At 43.7% G+C, this 14,301-nt stretch overlaps 1 protein-coding gene across 6 annotated transcripts in view; it reads right to left on the bottom strand.

The window, feature by feature from the left end:
* Positions 1 to 837: 837 nt before the first annotated feature.
* SLC4A5 (solute carrier family 4 member 5) overlaps positions 838 to 14,301 on the bottom strand; it is a 105,577-nt gene continuing 92,113 nt past the window's right edge. For 3 of the 6 annotated variants that reach the window (XM_045446540.1, XM_045446541.1, XM_045446545.1), the window contains 5 exons: positions 10,835 to 10,903; positions 10,043 to 10,216; positions 7,650 to 7,805; positions 4,829 to 4,896; positions 838 to 2,795 (listed from right to left, as the gene is read on the bottom strand). In XM_045446540.1, coding sequence (XP_045302496.1) covers positions 2,630 to 2,795; positions 4,829 to 4,896; positions 7,650 to 7,805; positions 10,043 to 10,216; positions 10,835 to 10,903 — 633 coding nt within the window. In that variant the 3' untranslated portion in view covers positions 838 to 2,629. Of the gene's footprint in view, positions 2,796 to 4,828; positions 4,897 to 5,964; positions 6,050 to 7,649; positions 7,806 to 10,042; positions 10,217 to 10,834; positions 10,904 to 14,301 lie in introns of all 6 variants that reach the window. The other 3 variants (XM_045446542.1, XM_045446544.1, XM_045446543.1) reach the window with 3 other exon arrangements.

A 14,301-nucleotide genomic window follows, 5' to 3' on the forward strand; every position in this document is an offset into this window, starting at 1 on the left:
TCCAAAATACCGTATCTTCCTGCTACAGTAAGTTGTGTCCTAATCACAGTTAATCTTTTTCATTGGATGTAACTGACATAGATATTCTTGTATTCGGTGACACCTAATCCTGTGCCTTAAATTGATACAAAGCACGGTGGAGAAACAAGTCTAGTCCTTTTAGTCTTACATCCCAACAGATTGTGCCAAACCAGGAGCTTAATCTGTAAGATTCATGTCAGTGGTTAGGCCTATTCTAGGTGCTGTCTAAACCATGCAGCTCAATGTACACATTGTTGGATTTACACAGCCCTTCTTGATGTGCTTGCCATTGCCCCCCTTCACTCTGCCCCCTTCCTCTGTATACATTTATTTTTTTCAATGTGTGTGTTTGATTTGACAGATTGGAAGGTGTTTGCTGTGCGCATTTTGAGTCTGGGACAGGTGCCTGTGTATCCTCTCTTCTCTACCAGGACTGGGTATTTTGGCTTCCAAGCAGGCAGATGATACAGCTCCTGTTCCAGGCAGCTTGAGATAGAAAGAGAAAGAACAAGGAGGGAGTAAGTAAACTTACTTAAGTTACTTACTTACTTGACTTATTCCCTTCTTGTTCTTCTGCCAACTGCCTTCTTTTTTAAATGTTTATTCATTTCTGAGAGAGAGAGTCAGGGGGACAAAGGATCTGAAGTGGGCTCTGTGCTGACAGCAGAGCCTGATGCAGGGCTTGAAGTCACAAACTGCAAGATCATGACCTGAGCTGCTGAAGTCGGACACTCAACCGACTGAGCCACCCAAGAGCCCCTGCCTTTATTCTTTTGATAGTTTTCTGGAGATGTAAGAAGATGATAGTTTGCAAGATGAGCAGACAGGATTAAGTTTTATTGAATTATAGTTACAAATGGGAAAATAGTTCTGACCTACTGCAAGGAGAAGTAACAATATGTCAACCTGTTAAAAAGCTATCAAAATTACAAAGTTCATGTGTGTACAAAATATAAATGACATAGAAGGTGGAAATTACAGTGATCAATTTACAACAACAAAAAACTAACATCATAGTTTTCCAACTTGTTTGATTAATCAAGCACATTTACTCCGGAATCCATAACATTTCTACAGTTTAATTTGGACAAAGTGCCATTGGAAATCAGCTAAGTTTTAAAATAAATGTTAAGGGTAGATTGTTAGCTCTTCCAGGATTGGTGCAGATAAAGATACAGAATTTGCACTTAAATTCAGGGGATGGTTCTGGAGTAGTGAGCAGCTTAGTCATTCTGCTGTGATCAAGTGGGAGAGGTTTAGAGCTTTACCTCTTGGCAGTATCCCTTGGAAAGGAGCTCTGAGATTTAATAAACACTGAGAGTTTTTCCATGGACCAGGCACTGTACAAGGCTCTGAAGATCGCAGAGGCAATTAGCTGTCCTAGTACCCAAATGTTAATGATCTAGTGTCATTTGTCTTTAAAAAATAGAAAAGAATAAAGAAAAAAGCACCTGCATTTGTAATCTTGAGTAAATGTGGCGACTAACCAAAGAGATTTACTTGAAATTCAAATCCATAGTTGTTTTGGAGACAGTAAATGTCAGATGCATTGCGGCTATCAGGCACATAGTAGGTGTTAAATAAATAATGTTGATGTTTGTCAAATGGGGATTGAAGACAGACTGATAGTAAGTTTCATGCTTCTTTACTAATGCGTCATTAATCTATCCAACTTGGCTTCTAATCATTCCTTTAAAGTAGTAATCTAATACTGCAAAGTTATAATTTAATATTTTACATTAGCTCTGCCTAACATGCAGCAGTCATGTGGATGGGAGTTTGACTTTGGGAATCAGACCATTGAAAACTTGTAGGAAGAGCCTACCTGAAGGTGTAAAGAAATCTTATTCTGGATGTGAAAAACCAGTGCTATTAATTTAAAGGGTCATTTTGTTGATGTAACGTGGTTTGAAGTTTCACTTTAACAAGAACAATTTTATTTTAGAAACATTTACCCACTCTAATGTGTTGGTTCTTTCATTAACAGACTTTCACAACTGGCTTTTCAATCTGGGAAAGCTCCAGTCACACTTCTGTGCTGGAACAAGGCCGCAATGCATGCAGATGGTTCAGACTTGACAAATGACCCTTTGAAAACTGAATGAGATAGGGAAAGATAGGACCTTTGAAATATTTCTTCCCAATGCCAAGTTGCAAAACAAACTTTCCAACGTTGGTGTACTGAAGTGTGAGCATTTTAATAGTTCTTTCAAGACCATCTAGATACTTTAAAATCTAAACTTAAAAAAAAATCTAATTGATATTTGTTTTAATAAAAATTTACTATTGCCCGTTTATCCTAGCTATAATTTGGGGAGGCAAGCATTTTTTTCATTTCAAGACATGTTATAATTTCTATCCTGGACGGCATTTTAAAATAAAGTATGTTTCCTTTGTTGTTTTCATAACTACAAAAAGGAGATAGCTTTGCACATAAGTAGTACTTTTCACCCACAGATCAGTTTTTTATCCAGTGGAGTGACCCTCGGTTTGGCAAATAAGGAAACCGGCACAGGGAAGTTCAGGGATTCGGCCCCGACGTCACAATGAAGATTAAACCATGTCCTTCCACAGTGAAGATTAAACCACATCTGGGGGAAGCTGCGTCCTAGAGGGTGGTCTCGCCGTCAGTTTCTCTTCCATATCTGTCCACATCTGTGAAGTCACAGTCTGACTCCATTTCTATCTTCACCTGTGGCACCATGAACACTGGGCTCTGTGAGTAGTTGAAAGCAGGTGAAGCTGGACAGGAAATTCTGAAGTGCAAAGTGATGCTGAATGAGAAAAAGAGGGAGGGAAGAGTGACTTATCTAGTACTGGGCGTTTTCAACTGCTATGCCCCAGGGCAGGCTCTAGTGCAAATAGTTGTCTTTGCTTATGAACTCTTAACACGTCCTGGGAATGAGTGGCATCCTCTGCACTTGGCCTTCAGCTGTGGTTGCTTAGCTAGTCTCGCCATGAGTTTCAGCCTGGTCTTCACATTATTGCTAAGGTGAACTTTCTGGATCACAGGTCTTTCTGTGATTCCTACTGTCCAAAAGTTAGAATCCAAGCTCCTCAGTGGCAGACAGGGCCTTTTATGTTTGCACTCCTGATTACTTCTAGTTTGATGGCCTGCTTATCCCAGCAGTCTTCGCCGTGTGTATATTTTCAAATAGTATTTCAGGCATGTTCCCATTGCCTGAAATGCCCTTCTTCTGCCTCTTTTCTTCTTTACTCTGTGTAACTGGCAGACTCCTATTTATCATTCCCAGACTCTCTAGATAAGGCAAATCCCTCCCTTAGACACTGACCTTTCTCTTCCATGCGCTCCACTGTTCTTGGCACATGGTGCTGTATGTCTTTGTTCATAGGCCTGTCTTTGTATATCCCCAGGGATTAAGCATCATGCTGGTGGATCACAGATGCTTAATCTTTGTTAAACTAGATCGTGTTGCTGAGCCTTTTCCGCCACTGAAATGGAGAATCCTGTTTAGTGGTCTCTGCTTCCACCTACTTCCATAGATACGGTAAAACACCAGGATAGTTGGGAGGTGCCATCACCAATTATCAAATTTTCTCCATTTCTGATCTTGTCCCAGGTTTTGTACAATTTAACAGATTTTTGAAAATCCCCTATCCTGGTCCAAATTTTCTCTCCATGGACTGAAATTGGGACAGAGATTCAATTTGGTGTAGGCTACTTAAAAATGAAAATAGATCCAGATAGACTGCTTTTCTCTTAACACCTTCGTATGTTAAAAATCCGTGGCATTTGTAATGGTGTAGAATCCTAACCTGAGGGGTGGAATGAGAAGCCAGGCAGAGATATAACTGGGACATGTGATACCCCTGGGCCTTGGGTCTGCTGCTTAGGGAGGCTGTTACAGTGAGATCTGTCTTCTCATCCTAGCAATGTGGGAACAGCCTTGACTTCTCAGTTTTCTAAAATCTCTTGAATGAGTGCCATCTGAGTGTGGAGATTCATCTGCCTCTGGACTTGGGATAGCCTGTGCTTTTGCTCATGGGTGACGTAGTACAGTGATTCCTGTCCAGTTTAGAGCACCATGTAGGAGCGCCCTACCATCTTCCCAGTAATAACTGAGGCCGACTTTCTTGCCCCTGGATTTCTCTTTTCCATTTTCGAGACTTCTGTGTTTTCAGTCATCAGGTTGCCCCACTTTTTTCATGGCTTCTCATTCAGAACACCAAGGTATCACATTTGGCAGAGGGGCTCCTGGAAATGGCCTGGAATCCTTTCTTGACTATTACCTCCATTTAATCTTTTTTCTTAAGTAAGCTCTACGCCCAACGTGGGGCTTGAACTCACAACCCGAAGATCAAGAGTCATTTGCTCCACTGACTGGGCCAGGCAGGCACCCCTCCACTTGATCTTTGATATTTAGATAGCTTTCTTTGATAGCCTTTCTGCCCTTTGCTAATTAACCATGCTGTTACTTTATTCCACTGGTATTGGAGTACCTGGTGTTTTGAGTCTTAGACCTGCTTTTATCCTGGCATTCAATAATCTATACTTAAGTAATGTGTAGTTTTTCTCTATATTCTTTTCCCCCAGTATTTTCAGTTTTCATTCTATGTAGTATTCTGTAAAAATTTCCTTTTCTAAAGTTGAGTACCTTTTATATTGTAATCATGTTATGTCATACTTGTTACTTGACCCCAATAACTATGTCTCTCCACTTCTGGTGGACCAGCAAAGGCCTTTACTGAGACACTGGCTAGCCTGAGAAATCCTAGGCCCTCAGCCTTCCAGGCCATTGCTTAGTCTCTTATCTAAAACCCAAGGAGTCTACCTCATGGCCATTACCTTCGGTCAAGGTCTGAGTCACTGAAGGAAGAATCAGAATGAGTAACTCCAACTGGAAGATCTTTTTCCTGGCAGGAAAATTAAAATGTCAGTTGTGGAGCAGGTTTGAGGACTATACTGGAGAAGGCCTTTCTCCAGTGCCTCCCTCACCCTCCTTCCTATTCTCTAACCCCTATGGCCAACACTACACAAGAGAAATTCAGGGGCCTCACAGGGATGGGTGACTTCACCAGACGGTTCTCAGCCAGGTTAGGTGGGTGTGAGGCATGGGCGGGGCCAGGGAAGAGTGAGAAAGGGTGATGGAAATATACAAATGGCAAGGAGGAAGGAGAATTAGAAACAAAAAAGGAAAGGTACCTCTGACAGAGAGTGATGGGAAGCCCTTCAAGGGCCCTGGCAGGATTCTAATCTGGGTCCTTTAGAAAAGTGGCAAGTCCTATATTAGAAGCACTGGGGTCAGGACTCAAGTGGAATCTTTCTGATTACTCTCAGACAAGGCTATGTTGTCTTGACAGAAGTGTCCACCGGGAGGGCGCTGATGCTGGGAGGGGGTAAAGGCAGCCACAGATCCCCCAGGATCTTCGTAAGCAAAGCCCCATCTCTCCCAGACAGCCTCCATTTCAGCAGGAGGAAGATACCTTTGATTCATATGGAAGCACAGCCCAACCACTAAAACCTCCCCTTCTGACAAAAATTTGTGATCCCAATGCTATACTATTTCTCTAAAGGAGACAACTCAGCTGGGATTTGAACTCCCAATCATTTTCAATAACCACTGGAAAACATGGGAGGCTCAGGGATTCAGGATTGGGTAAATGTGGTCTGAAATGATTCAAGAGAGGGCCAGGTAGTGCCATAGACATCAGGAGGCACCAGGGGAAAGGAAGGAATAAAGGACTTTGCCTAAATGGAAGTGAAGATTGATCACTGGCGTCTGCAGGGTTTGATTCTGGGTTTCTATTTGGTTGAAGTCTCAGTCCTTGTGACCCAGTTCTCATTGAACTCTGCCTACCACAGGAGTCCTCTAGCTTCTAAGACTATTAGATCCCCCTGAATTAAAGATGAAAGTTCCTTGGAGGAAGAGCTGGAGGATTAGTAGTAAGTAGGAAGGGAGAGACACCATGTGTTTTACTTACTGGCAATGCAGTGGATACCATTTTGGGGATCTGACTGGACACTTTCCATGGGAATCTTTATAACTGAGGGAGGAGGGAACTGGGGCTGGAGAGAAACAGTGGGAAAAGCTGATAAACACCAGCAATACAACAGCTTTGGCTTTCTTGCCAAGATGGAAAATACATGCACCACAATGTGTGCCAACCACCATCCTCTTTACATCTAAACACTTAGGAGGTGCTACAAATACCCTGGGGCCCGCTGAGGGGCAATCATAGTTAGCCTGCTGTCCTAGACAAGACAGAACTCTTCCAGGAACGTTATTGATCAGAACAGTTTCAACTGTTAGAGTAACCAATCTCTTGGGAGTGAATCTCACACAATGACTGGTGTTGCTGTAAAGACACGTGTAAAATGAATTTATGTAAATCGAATCCCATTTTTCCATTGAATTTTTCATGCTTTTCCCCAACCCTGCAGAAGTTCCTGGCACGTGGTAGCCACTCAAATATTTATTGAATGAATCAATGAAAGAATAAGTATTTGTCTTTAAAAGGCACTTAGATTCTCCGTTTCTTTGTTCTCAAGCCTATCTTTGCAAACCAACTAAATCACCAATGAAAAACATGTGAATGAATGTTGGGCCTCTTGAAGAGGAAAGTAATTAAGGACAAGGGGAGTTTGGGTCTATCACTACCATCAGAAGATGGTTTGATTGCCACTAATCAAGGATCTGTCTGTGAACAGCTCTGATCTGCAAAAGGCAAAATCACTAGAACAGTTCAATATAGATGCAGAAATGTGGGTTCAGGTCAAACCGGGAGAATGCAAGGACAGGCATGGTGTTAGGAGATGGCATGGGTAGCTTAGCATATTGGAAATGATCGAATTCAAAGTCAGGAACAGTTTTCTTAATTCCCTTTTAGACATTTAGCCATATGTCCATCTTGGGTAAACTACTTCCCTTTTGGGGGACCATTTCATCATCTGTAATAAGCACTTGAACTAGATAATCTTCCTGCTTAACATTTTGTGATTTACTGTAAGCTCTGGACTGGCTTCCTGTCTCTTGACTCCCTGGGTGTTTTGGGGGTGGGATGGGAAGGAAGCATGAGAGAAGAAGGGTAGATGGGGCAACCAGGTGGTCCCCAGCATCTGAGGAATGTAGCCACTCTCCTTTCAGTGAGGACATAGCCTCTCCCCCCACCTTCTTCCCTAATACCCCAAGGGCAGGCCAAGCAAACCTTGTCCCCCAGTACTTACAACTGTCCAGGAGTCTAGTCTACTGATGTGGGTACCCATCAGACTTCTCCCCTGAGGTCTGCTCTATTCTTTGGAGATCAGTCCTCATAATCTCCATGATGGAGCTGAGTCTTCTGCCCTGTTCCATCAAGGGCCTGCACTGCTGTTGATAATGGCCCCAGGAACTCACAGAAATGGGAAAGAGTGGGCATGGCAACCAGCCTTTCCCTGGATTGGGGGGGGGGGGGGTTCATTCACTGTGGCCCTCCCTGAGAATATTCACATAAGCAAACAAGCTCTCAGCACCCCACACCAGTATGAGGAGAAGCCTCAGCTCATCCTGGATTAGGCCCAGGTGATCACAGCTGACCACTTGAGAAGCTACCTCCTCCTTGACCCTGCCAGAAATGGAGGGAGGGTTTCTTGATCTTTTCCCTTGACCCTGGCCTCACGTCCTCCCCACCTCCTCATCACTGTCCTCAGGGACCCCTTTCCTTCTCTTCTTCTTCTTATCCGTCTCCTTCTTCTCTTTCTCTGGGAGGATATTGTCAATCCAGGCCAAATCATGCTGGGAGAAGATGAGGTCCAGAAGCCTTCGAACGATGATGAGGCCCAGGATCTGTGGTGAGAGTTCAGAGAAAAACATGGGCTCAAGGCCCCAAAGTCAGACATTGTTTTTTCTCTCTCAGTCAGCTGTACTCAGGGACTTTTTCTGGTGCCTTTGGAGCCATCTCAGAGCTCCCACAAACCATCATTCACCTTCTGCCCAGCTTGGTTCCTCTCATCTGGTCTTTCCTCAGTTGACTAACAAAGCCTATCAGTGACCCAGGGGAGGGAGCCTGTTGCAGCTGAGGACCAAGGACTAAAGAACTACAGTTATTCTTTAAATCAGTGGTCCTCAAACTTGAGCTTCTATCGAAACACCTGGAGGACTTGTGAATACACACACTGCTGGGTGCCACCCCCAGAGGTTGTCATTCAGCAGGTCTGGGGTGGGGCCTGAGGATCTGAATCTCTAACAAGTTCCTAGGAGATATGGATATTTCTGGATCAAAGATCACATTTTGAGACCCACTGTCCCTATTTCTGAGAGCTGCCAATCTCTCTGCTAACAAAGTATAAAGCATACTGAATAAAGTGTACTGGGATATCAGGAGTTTTTACAGTAAAGTCTAGAAAGTTTGGTTCTGTTCGGGATAAACGAATTAAAGGGAAAACACATGTGCACTTTGGGGAAGATTAAATACTGGCCTTTCAATAGACTCTATGGGCTCAGAGTAACTAGTTATAAATATTGCCCCTTCACTACCAAGAACTGGTCATTAAATGAGATCAGGGAGAAAACCATTCAGTTGAATTTAACTCTGGCTCCTCACTGACCCTTTCTAGAGAGCAAGTAGATGTAGGGAAATGGACAGACCTGGGTTTTGAAAATCCTGGCTCTGAAAACAAAATAGTGGTTGCTAGGGACAGGGGTGGAAGAGGCACTGTCTGCATAGAAATGGCATGAGGGCATTTTAGGGGTGATGGAACTATTTTCTATCATGGCTGTGATTGCGGAACCACTACTCTGTGCATTTGTCAAAACTCAGAACCACAGAGTGAATTTTACTGCGTGTAAATAAATTAAAAAAAAATCAATGAAGGGAATGTAGGGGAATCTTGGCTCTGCTCCTCCTTGTTGTGTGAGCTGGGTAACTTACGCATGCTCTCTGAGCCTCAGCTTTCTCACCTGTAAAGTAGGATTAGTAATAGTACTTCAGGTCTAGTGTGGACTAGATGAAACAGCACTCCATACATGCTAATTGTGACTATAATTTCATTTCTCCTTGTTAACACTGAACCCTATGAGGGCTCCATTGGGGAGGATCCATTTCCCTTTCCTTGACTGCATATTTATGCTCACCTGGTATATTACAAATACCAATGCCTGGGTTTCCCCAAAAGATACTGATTTAATTGAGCTGGGGTGAGGTCTGGGCACACAATTTTAAAAAGCTCCCAAGTGATTCTAGTGGTCACCCAGGGTTGAGAATCCCAGGCAAGCGCATTACAAATCCCACCTCTGCATCCTCACTTTGGCCTCTAGTCTGGCCCTGCCAGGCTTTGGGGCCCACCCAGGGCTTTCCCTAAGTACTAACCCATAGGCTCCAGCAGTAACCGCCTCCCCCCCACCCCCAGCCCCTACCCCCAGCAGGGGCCTGGGGCCACTTCCCCTGGGTGGGATTATCTAGGGGCCAGATGCAACATGTTATTGGCTGTTCTTTTCACTTTTAATTCTGGAATAATTTCAAGATTATATAAAATTTCAAGAATAGTTAAAGAATCTCCTGCACTTTCCACAACTTCACCAAACCTCACGTTCGTGACATTAGACTATGAAATTCTTACTCTTTGGCTCTAGTTCTCCTCCCCACCCACTTATCTTTTCAAATTGTTATTTTGAATAGTTAAAAGAGTTATATTTATTTAGTACAGGTGTTCCTCTGCACTTGGTTTGAATTTTGACAGTGGGGACTTTGTGTCCTTGTTGACTTTGCCCAGCTTCTCCATTCTATCCCAGAGCCGGTTGGTTGGTGGGCTTTTGCATTTTGCTGAGTGCCTGAAACTGAGCTGGGTGGAGGCCTGTGGGCCCGCCCCCCGCATGGGACCATCCTCCCCCGACTTTGGCACCCCCCCCCCCCCCCCCCCCCGCCCACACTGCTCCATCTGGCCTGCACTCACGATGCGAATCTTGTTCCGTGCTTGCCTCTGTGACCCTGAGAGAGTCAGACCATCTGCGACGGTGGACCTCCCCGCGGACACCTGCCCAGGGCCAATCCACTGAGCAGGATGGGGAGCCCACGCCCACCTTACCATGACCGGGAAGATGATGGCGGCCATCGTGGACTTGAGGATCCAGAGCACTGCCAGGCAGAGTATTTGCACCAGGGTGAAGAGGTGGATTCGGCGCAGGGGCACGTGCCGCAGAAAGGCGTGGTCTGGCTGGTGCTTGGCTGGCATCAGGAAGAGCTTGCAGCGTTCCCAGAACTGTTGAGAGTGCAAGGCTCAGCCAGGTGGTGAGGACACCTTGAGTGAGGTGGCCTTGCTGGGAGCTTGGGACTGGGGGAAAGGGTGCTGCGGCAGGGTCTCATAGAAGGTAGACCCTCATCGGTACTAAGGACGCACCGGAGGGGACTGGAGGTCTGGGAGAGGGGCCTGAGACCTGCCCGAGGAGCGGGCCACAAATGAAAACTATGCACATTCAAGGAAAATGCAACTAATTGCAACGCAAACTATCCAAGACATCTGGTGCATCATGGTAAATAAAGAACAAAACAAAATGTTTTCTTCCGCCAGAGTTGCCTTAGAGAAGAGAGAGATGTAGTGAAATGTTCATTGGAGTCAGACCCATCAGGGTTTTGAATCCTGAGCCTATTTGCTCATCTGTAAAATAGGTAACACAGCACCTATTTATATAGATTTCACTATAGAAGACCTATAAAGTGCCTGATATAGTTATTTTACTTGGCACACGGTAAATGGCAGTATCTTTATCACCATTATTCTTCCACGGCAATGGGAAAGCAAGCACTTGGGGTTTGGGCAACATGGCAGCTGACTCCCATCCGATCAGCCTGGCGGTGGTTGGAGTGGGGAGAACCTTACCTGGATGCCATTCAGGGAGGCCACGCCCATGTAGAGAAAGACTCCATACAGCACGGGCAAGGGGATGTACTGAAATGAGACAGGGATGCGGAGCTTTGGACCCGGCTTCTGCCAGGGGCAGGCTGTTGGCTGCCCTCTTCTGCACGACAGTGCCTGCCAAGTCACAGGCAGCCTGGCCTCCCTCAGCTTGCCCCTAGCCATGGAGGAGTGGGATGTTCTGGGGAACTGAGCCTCTGAGCACTGATCTGGAGCCAGTGTCATGGGAAGGGCTGACCTGCCCCCTTCTTTCTGTGCAGCTGCTCTTCCAGCCTGGCTGCCCTCTTTTGGTCCCTGCAGAAGCCATGTGCTTTGGCTGAAGACACACCTTCTTGAACATGGGAAAGCTCCATAGAAAACCCCCCTGTTTATTCTTGTCAGCTTCTTTCCACTTCCAGCCCCAGCAGAAGACTGCCTCCCACCCCAAAAAAAGCTGCATTGCTCTGGGAACCTTTAGTGAGCTGACCTACATTAGCAGAGAGTACCTGCTGATTAACAAAAATCATATACCACACACAATTGGATTTTAAAAAGAAGCAAAACAGATGTGTATATGGTTTGGTGGCATCTTTCCTTCCAGTCATGCTCATAGGTAGTTTGTTAGCTTTTTAAAAAATGGGATCATACATATCATTCACACTGTTCTACAGACATCATTAGGACTCTTTAGAAGCTTTTGAGGTATTTCTCTACCGTCTCTCTAAGCTGTGTTTCTGCTTCTTTCATCCTTCCCTTTATCTGCCCCTTGGGCTTACCATTGGGAACAAGACTGCCTCGATTCCAGGGTTGTCATATTGGAACATGTGGCAGAACACAAGTCCTGTACCCAACTTTTAGATGCCATTTAGGATGTCCATAAATCCAACCGAATAAATAACCGCTCTTTTAAAATAAATTGGGCATATCTAAAATAAATTAGACTTGGTTCAGTTTTTAAACACAAACCATGATTTGGACCTATAAAGCATAAACTTTAATTCAAGACATTGATCTTAAAGTAAAGAAGGGAAACCTGGGCCATTGCATCATTCCATTTGTACATGGCTTATGAGATTTTTGCCTAATTACGAAACAAAGTAAAAAAAAACAAAAAACAAAAAACTTTCCATGAACAACACTGTCCTAATCATTTTCAAAGTGTGGGAGCAAGTGAGAGAGAAATAAAGTCTTAAATAAAAGACTTAGCTACTGTCTGTAATAACACAAATTTAGATGGCTTAAAACTTCCCTGTGTGAAAACCACATCAAACAGGAGAACTGGGCTAACTCTTAGATAATTTGCAGTTACCAGTGCCTGGTCCTAAAGTCCCCTATCAACCCTAGTAAATTATCTCCTGTCCTGTCACTTGTAAGCTCAAACAGCTTTCTTGGCAAATCCCAAAGGCCCATGACATCACACTCTGGCCAGTGATGGGCTGTGATCTAAAATTCTATATTAGCACAAATATTCCTTGGATGCCCAAAGACAGGCTCTTTTCAAGTATTAATGAAACAGTACAGTGACACACACACACACACAAAAAAAAAAAAAAAAAAAAAAAAGGTGCCTCTAGGGTCCACTTTCTACCCTCTATTGGAGGAGTCAACAATGATCACAAACGTAAGACATCACAGCCCTCCCATATAATTTGAGGCTGAGACCATGAGAACAACTCATGGAGCTCAGAGGGGGAGCTACTGATATGGTCTAGGCTCCCCTGAGGCAGACTTCTGAAATCTACAGTACTGAACAGTAGTGGCAAGGTGCAAGCAAAACCTGAAACAAGACAAACCTTCAGGGTTTGGGATGGACTGAGTAAATCATTTATGCTGCCTGTCAGATAACATGGCCTCCTCATCCCCCAGAGCCCTTGTGTGGCAAGATAACCAAAGATTTGCATATTGGTGTTGAAAGGGCTGAAGATTAACACCGGTCCTCTAGCAGTAAAAATCACTGTCTAAAATTAGTATACATCCACCAAGGGGGAGATTTCATTCCTTAGTGCTCAAAGTGTAGTCTTTGGACCAATGTTATTGGAATGACCTGTGAACTTGTTAAAAATGCAGAGTTTTGGGGGCGCCTGGGTGGCGCAGTCGGTTGAGCGTACTACTTCAGCCAGGTCACGATCTCGCGGTCCGTGAGTTCGAGCCCCGTGTCAGGCTCTGGGCTGATGGCTCAGAGCCTGGAGCCTGTTTCTGATTCTGTGTCTCCCTTTCTCTCTGCCCCTCCCCTGTTCATGCTCTGTCTCTCTCTGTCCTAAAAATAAATAAAATAAACGTTGAAAAAAAAATTAAAAAAAAAAATGCAGAGTTTTGGGTCTCACCCAGACCTCCTGAATCAGTATCTTTTTTAAAAATTAAGTTTCAATTTTAATTCCAGTGTGGTTAACATACAGTATTATAATAGTATCTTTCTTTAACAAGATTCCCAGGTGATTTTTATACACATTAAAATTTGAGAAGCCTTTAGAGCAGAATTCTACTGGATGAACTGGTACAAAGGTAGAGTTAATAACCAACTTAGAAACATTGATAAAAATAGAAACACTGATAACTAGGATCCTTTAAAATTTGCAGCACCCAGGAGACCTCTCCTCTTTTGGCTACATAAACAAGAATTAAAGATCTCAACTAAAGTATGTTTTGGGTAGATAGCCCTCCAGTATAAGTTCTCTGAGGCTGATAGGTACTCAGCTATGCCTAATTTGACAGGCACGGGCAAACATAAAGTTGCAGAAAGTTAAATAAGCTTTATGGAAAATTTTTCTTATTGGAAGTAAATGCTGGGATTAAATCTAGGACCTCAGATCTGGGTTAAGTCATAGTTTTCTTGAACTGGTTATACAGAATATCTCTTCTTTCACCTAAATTTAATGTAGTATTTAGTACTGGTGTCAGCTAGTGATAATGCTTTCATCACTTAACCAATTGTTTTGAAAGCCTATCTCTTTTTTCTGTTCCTGTTGTTAGAGATGATTTTCTTTTGCTTGGTTAAGATGGAAGACTCTTGAATAAGATAGTTGTCAGGTTGTGATGGGGAAGGTCTGTCTCAAAGACACTCTTCAGCTCTCATTCCCAGGAGCCGTTTTGGGTGGAATCAGTCTCTGAAGAAGTGTGTGTAAAGTTGTTGGCTTCCTCTGAAAGCCTATGTTCATAAAAAAGTACAAAACTATAAATAAAATAAAACAAAACAAAAAGGTATGTACCTTAACACAATCAAATGAGAAATCCTAAATCTTATGATCAAGAAAAATCTAGATAGGTCTTCTCTGCTATAAAATGTATCAAATAGATTAATTGGTGGTGAATAAAACGATATTGTATTTTTTCCACTCTTACTATAAAAGAACTTGGGCAGGACTTTTCAGATCATTTTGTCATTGAATACAATGATGATACCAGAGCTTTTGGAGCTCTGTAGACTCGTGGAAACTTTTCCATGATGGCCAGAG

The sequence above is a fragment of the Leopardus geoffroyi genome, chromosome A3, assembly GCF_018350155.1.
Source record: "Leopardus geoffroyi isolate Oge1 chromosome A3, O.geoffroyi_Oge1_pat1.0, whole genome shotgun sequence".
NCBI lineage: Eukaryota > Metazoa > Chordata > Mammalia > Carnivora > Felidae > Leopardus > Leopardus geoffroyi.